Source organism: Petaurus breviceps, unplaced genomic scaffold, assembly GCF_028583685.1.
Source record: "Petaurus breviceps papuanus isolate PSGF00001 unplaced genomic scaffold, PetGlider_PUasm1.0 175, whole genome shotgun sequence".
Classification (NCBI taxonomy): Eukaryota; Metazoa; Chordata; class Mammalia; order Diprotodontia; family Petauridae; genus Petaurus; species Petaurus breviceps.
In genome coordinates this window covers 23,542,714-23,549,197 of record NW_027185764.1, presented here as the reverse complement: position 1 = coordinate 23,549,197, position 6,484 = coordinate 23,542,714, and the positions used below count along the sequence as shown (strand labels likewise).

Here is a 6,484-nt window from a genome sequence, read left to right as displayed (position 1 = left end):
CGCAACCGCACTATCGACCGACAGACACTACGACGCGGGCGGGAAAGATGCTGTTTCCGGGGCTGGAGCGGCGGGGGCGGACCAGGAGCCGGGCCGGGATTTGGGAGCAGCGATTTGTCTTCAGGAGCCGGCGCGGGCGCCGCTGAGGCAGCCGAGGGAGGGAGGGGAGAGCGAAAGGGAGGGAGCGACCGACGGGCCGGCACGTAGACCGACCCCCAGTCCCAGGGAGCCGGGATCCAACGCCGGCCGGCTCCGGCCGCAGAGACCTCGCCCGCCGCCGCGGCCGCCGCCTCTACTTGTGCGGGGGAGATGCCGGGGCCGCTGGGCGCGCTCCGGCCGCCGCCGCTGCCGCTGCTGCTGCTCCTGCCGCCGCTGTTGCTGCTGCCGGGCGTCGGGGCCGCGCCACTTCCGCAAACAGGTGCAGGTGAGGAGAGGGGACACTGCAGCGGGGGTCCTGGAGGAGGCCGGGGTGGGGGCAGTGCCGGGAGGCTGGGAGGAGATGCGCGGGGAGGGGCATCATCTGGGATCTAGCTGGAAAAAGGAAATGGCTTTATGGAAGCAGGTGGGAATTGGGGTGCCACTTCGGGGATTTTGTTAGGGTGAAGGGGAGGAGGAGGAGGAGACAGGTGAGTGGAAATCAAGCCCAAGTCTCCGGAGGATGAAGGGGAGGAGGCTGGGAAAAGCCTGTACCACGGGGGAGGGGGCAGCTCGTGAGGGGAGGGAGGGAGATCTCAGAGGAATGAGCCTTTGGTTGGGGTGTATTGTTTCGGGGAGACTGAGGAGCTCCTGGTGAAGGAAGGGAAGTTTGGTATAAAGGAGCCGAAAGGAGCCCTAAGCCACCCCCGCCCCCACCCCTCGCTGTTGCTCTCGGAGGTGGCTGCAGCAGCCGCTCGGTACCTGTTGTTCGTGGGTTCCGAGCCTGCATCTCTGCAAGGCAGTTTAGCCTCGGCGGGTTCAGAGCCTTCATCTGGACATGGCAGTCGAGCTTCCCTTTTCTGCTGTCACCTACCTGCATACTGCATTGTAAGTGATTGAGTGTAGTGCCTAGTTCTTCTATAGCTTCTTGAAACTTAATTGTTTACAATTTAAAAGCAAATGGTTAGGCTTCTGGGGGTTTTTTATTTCCTGTGATGACTCCATGAAGATGATAGTTTTGAAACTCCCATCTGTAAATTACCTATTTGTTGCAATCAGGCGATCAACTTTATACTATTATTAGGGATCTGGTCTAAAGATGATTAAATTTATTTTCTTAGCGATGTCATTTATTTTTTTTCCTTCCTTTTCCTCCATAATTTATTTTTGGCAAATTTTTCCCCCAAGAGTACAGTAGGCCAATAAAAGTATTCTTCATTTAGCCCCTTTTTTTTTCTTAACAAGTCTACACTAATTTGCCATTATGAATTGTTACTTGTTTGAAATAGGAGACCAGTGTTAACTATTTAGGGAGTTTCTTATGGTTTCCTTTATCGAGAGTCACATTCTTGGAAGAAGAAAAACTGGAACGCAAAAAATCTTTATAGAATGAGAACCATCTATCGATCATATTGAAGTTATGTATATATGTGTGTGTGTGTGTGTGTGTGTGTGTGTGTGTGTGTGTGTGTGTGTGTGTGTGTGTGTATATATATATATATATATACACTTAGTTTTGGAGAAAAATTCACAGTATTTTGAGACAAATACGACTGAATTTGACCCAACCTGTTACTAAGAGAGTCTTTTTAATGAACTGGGTAATGTAATTTGTGTCAATTATAGGGACAGAGATTGGACTTGTGATTTCTTTGTTATATAGAAGTACCAGATGAGGAAATTCTTCTCTCAGTATAGATTACTGCCATTCTTGCAATTGGTAGTCTTAAAGAATTGCCTAGAGCACTGAGGGATTGAGATTTACCCACTGTGGTACAACCACTAATTTTCCTAGAAGGAATTTGAACACAGGTCTTCCTGGTTCCGAGGCCACCGATCTATCCATTACACTTCAGCTTCCTAGAACAATTATTTTGTAAGATGAATTTTGTTTTCTGAAATTTCTGATCTAGTAGTTAAAAAAGAAAAGTAAATTTTTAGTTAGCCCAGAGCAGATTGATACAGCCTCGTCTAAGACTGAAGAGAAAATGAAAAAAGATGTAAAAAAGTCACTTGAAGTCAATTCAAAAAACATTTAAGTTCCTGCTGTATATAAGGTGCTGTATAATAGACATAAGATTTTTTAAAATGACAGTCCTGCCTACAAGGAGCTCCTAGGAAGACTGTGGTAGGTATTGATTGACAATGAATAGAAGGGGAGGATGAAGGTTGCTTGTAAAAAGAGTAATAAAGGCACAATTGTCAATTCTGATTATTATTAAAATAAAAAAAATCGTAAAATAGCAAAAACTATGCCTATTTGTGAATTCTGAATGTCAGTTACTACCCTTTATTCCTGTAAATTCATATGGATGCTTACACATAAAACATAAAATGTTTTATGTGTTTATAAAAATCAGCTTTTGCCTGAATATTATAAAACATCTTTATAATGTATTATATATAATATATATAATTGATATCATATCAAATTTTGTAAAAATAAAAAAACATTTTCCCAGCAGATGTTCACCTTGTGATATACTGAATTCTGTTGATTAGAGGGTTTCAATAGATGAGTGACAAATTTAAATGATAGTTGTCTGGGTAGAATTCTGTGGAAATGACAGGCTCCGAATATAAAGTATATTGTCTTGTGTGATTGACACAGGACTAGATGTTAGAGTACAAAGATCCTCAATAAATATTTGTTGGATTGGACTGACAATTGAGATGATTCAAAACTGAATTCAGTTAGGCCAAGAAGAATCATTTGAAGGAAACTTTAATGTGTTATTATTTCTCACTAGGTAAGGCAGACTTCCTAGTGAATTTGTACACTTGGTAAGATCCACTAAACATTGTAGAAATGATAAATACCTATTTTTTAAAAATTACATCCGTCAACAAACATAATTCCCTACTATGTGCCCACCATGGTGCTAGGTTCTGGGATTACGTTCTAAAAGAGGAGACAATATGTACACGTATTATAATATGCAAATGTTTGCAAAATAAATACAAGGTAATTTTGGGGGAAGGCAGCAGCAGGGGTGGGGGAAGAATGAAGAAGAACCTTCATCTAAGAGATGAGCTCATCCTTGGTCTAATCCAGGGATGGGGAACCTATGGCCCCCTGGCTAACCTTTGAAGGAAATTAGGATTCTAAGGGAAAGGGTAGTACATTTTATGCATGAAAGTGAAAAGGAAATACCTTTAAGGTTTGTGAGTGGAACAGAGCCTGTTAAAGTAAGGGAGTCAAAATTAGAATTGATGAGAACAATTATATCTTTATCTAGATTCTGTATACGGACTTATTTATTGCTTCTTTTTTTCCTTTTGCTCTTTTTGGAGGGAAAAGGAAGGAAGAATACCATAGCATTTCTTTTATGTATACAATAATTATAAAATTATTAAGTATCATCTAGCCTGGGTGGGGCTTCTCATTATTCAATTTTATCATTTGTTTCTACCTCTTTATATAAAAAAGATACGGTAGAGAAGTCATTTGAAACGTCAAGCTTTAAAATTTTCTTTGTATTTTAGGTATCTTTAGCCATCCCTCTTTGTAAATGACAAAATAATCATGGAAAAATGAAAGTCTCAGAAAAATCAGCAGCTGGATTTTACCTGACTGTTCAAATTCCTGCTTAAATCATTCAACTATAATGTTTCAGTATGGTTATGGTATTTATGTGGGTTGGGCTTACCCATCAGGTCTGAAGGAGTTTGCTTCATAAACTTCTTTCTTCGTTCTCCCTTTGAGTTTCTTGGAGATAGCCCTTGCAGTCTATAATCTGAAGTCTTTTTTTTTTCTTTGCTGCTGATCCATATTTCTGGCAGGACCATCATTTTCAGGCAGTCTCATCCTGGGGAGCTTCAGGAAAAAAGTAAAAAAGAAAGTTCATCGTTTTCATGACAGTTGTAAAGTTAACATTTTACTTTATTTTTTTGCTTTTTTTTTTTTGGAGGGGCGAAGGTAGGGCAATTGGGGTTAAGTGACTTGCCCGAGGTCACACCTCTAGTTTTTTGTGTTCAGTGTCTGAGGTCACATTTGAACTCAGGTCCTCCTGATTCTAGGGCCAGTGCTTTATTCACTGCACCACCTAGCCGGCCCTGAAGTTAACATTTTAGTTTGAACGTTTTTTCTGGACCTCAGTTTTCATTAGATTCTGCTCATCTTAGAAAGCTTTTGTCTATGTATGCAGATTTCTTGTATGTCTGCACTATTCTCAGACCTCTTTCAAAGCAGAGAGACTTCAAATTGTTTTAAAGATTGAGTTCTTTGCTATATAGAAGGCCTCCTATAAGTACACATTAACTTAGTGGTGTTAGGGCAGTAGTTAGTCAAGGAAACCTACTTCTATTGTTCTGTGGGATATTAGGTCACAGAGACAGAAGAAGCTTTCAGCAGTTCCAGATAAAGGGCTATACGGAAGTCTCAGTGAAGCCAGTGGGAATCAGCTACTGATTAAACTTGAATGTGTGAAACTGGGCTCTAGGGTTAGATTAAACAGAGACTTGTAATTTGCAGAATGCTCTTGAAGGGAGAAGTTAGTGAAATGTAAGTTTTGACATACTGACACACAGCTTCAAATTATTTCTATCACAGTTTCCATAAAGGAGTTTTTTTTAAGTCTTTGTTAGAGATAATCTCTATATGATTTCGATCTGATCACTATTATAACTACTTTTAATATAATGGATAAGAAAAAATACATCTTCTAGAAAAGCTCAGTTCAGATATTTTGTAGTTCCTATACATGTATACATCAAACCCCTAAGTTTTGCTTGCATTACTAATGTTGAGTATCCATTTGTTTCTTTTTTGAGGTAAGAGTCCTAAGTCGTCAGAGGTTTTTGGACAATATAGTTGAGATAATTGTAGTAGATGTAATGAGGGGGCATTGCAAGTAAGTAAAAAAGGAACTAAGTTTTCTGTGGATTATAACCAGAATTCTGAAACACTGGAAATGAATCCTCAAAATAAGACTGTAAATTTAGTTACACAAGGAAAAAACATAGTCAGTATTCTGTTTCATACTCACTGAGAAGAGAATTTATATGAAGACTTGAGTTCAGATCTGGGCATAGACACTTGGTACCTTCATGACCCTGGTCAGGTCACTTAAATATGCTTGCCTCAGTTTCCCCCTGTGTTAAATGGAGAGAATAATAGCATCAATCTCATAAGGTTGTTGTGAGACAGCACAGTGCTAGCACATGGTAGGCACTACATAAATGCTAAGTAGTGGTGGTAGTATTTCTATTTTTTCCCCCACTTAATTGTATTTTATTTTTTCTAATTACATGTAAATTACAATCGTTTTCAACATTCACTTTTATAACATTTTGAGTTCCAAATTTTTTTCTCCTTTCCCCTTCCCCAAGACAGCAAGCAATGTGATCTAGGCTATACATGTACAATCATATTACACATATTTCCACATTTGTCATGTGGAGAGAGAAAAATCAACAAAAGAAAGAAAATAGACTGCTTTGATCTGCATTCAGACTCCATAGTTCTTTCTCTGAATGTGAATGGTATTTTCCATCATGAGTCTTTTGGAATTGCCTTAGATCATTGTATTGCTGAGACAAGAACTATATCAAGGTTGATCATCACACAATGTTGTTGTTTCTGTGTACAATATTCTCCTGGTTCTGCTCACTTCACTCAGTATCAGTTCATGTAAGTCTTTAGAGGTTTTTCTGAAATCTGCCTGTCATCATTTCTAATGATAATAATAATAGAGTAATTAATTCTTAAAATAATTTTGTGTGTTGGTAATTTATACACAGAAGGACAAGAAGTAATTTGAGCCTCTGAGAAGGGGTTATGTAAATTCGTGCTGATCTCAGTATACTATATTGAGTTTTTGTTAGAATAATATGTTACTCTGTTTTATGAAATACTTTTTGGGGGTCAAGATTCAGTTATAGCAACTCTTATAAATAAAAAAATTATAAACTAAAAAAAGATTGAGTGGATTAAAGAATAAGTATAATATTTTGCTAGAATAAAATTATCTCTGGAGGCTGCCTAGTTAAAAATGAACATTTAGTAAACATGTTATCTATCTGTAGGATAAGAACAAAGAAATGCAAATCCTTAAAGTTTGTGTGATTTGCACATAGGGAATGGTTGCTACTGGCTTTAAGCTTTTAATTATTTTTTCCCCACCTCCTAGCTGTCTACATATCTCCTTTTTTATACAGTTTAGCTGAATATCTCATTCATAAGGGAAACAATATTCTAGAATAGGGAAGATTAGACAGAAATCCCTAGTATGAAATGTGCAAACTGCTGATTACAAAGCACTGCTTATACATTCCATTGTTAACCTGTCCTTGGACCTTTCTTGGTGACACTGTAAGAGCGAGCCAAGAAAATGTGATGAAGCAGGTA

At 39.1% G+C, this 6,484-nt stretch overlaps 1 protein-coding gene across 1 annotated transcript in view; it reads left to right on the top strand.

The window, feature by feature from the left end:
* The first annotated feature begins 271 nt into the window (after window positions 1–271).
* The window catches only part of LMTK2 (lemur tyrosine kinase 2), a 115,563-nt gene continuing 109,350 nt past the window's right edge, over window positions 272–6,484 (top strand). Inside the window, exon 1 of the mRNA XM_069084890.1 lies at window positions 272–424. Within this exon, the coding sequence (XP_068940991.1) occupies window positions 310–424 (115 nt within the window). The 5' untranslated portion in view covers window positions 272–309. The remainder of the gene's footprint in view (window positions 425–6,484) is intronic.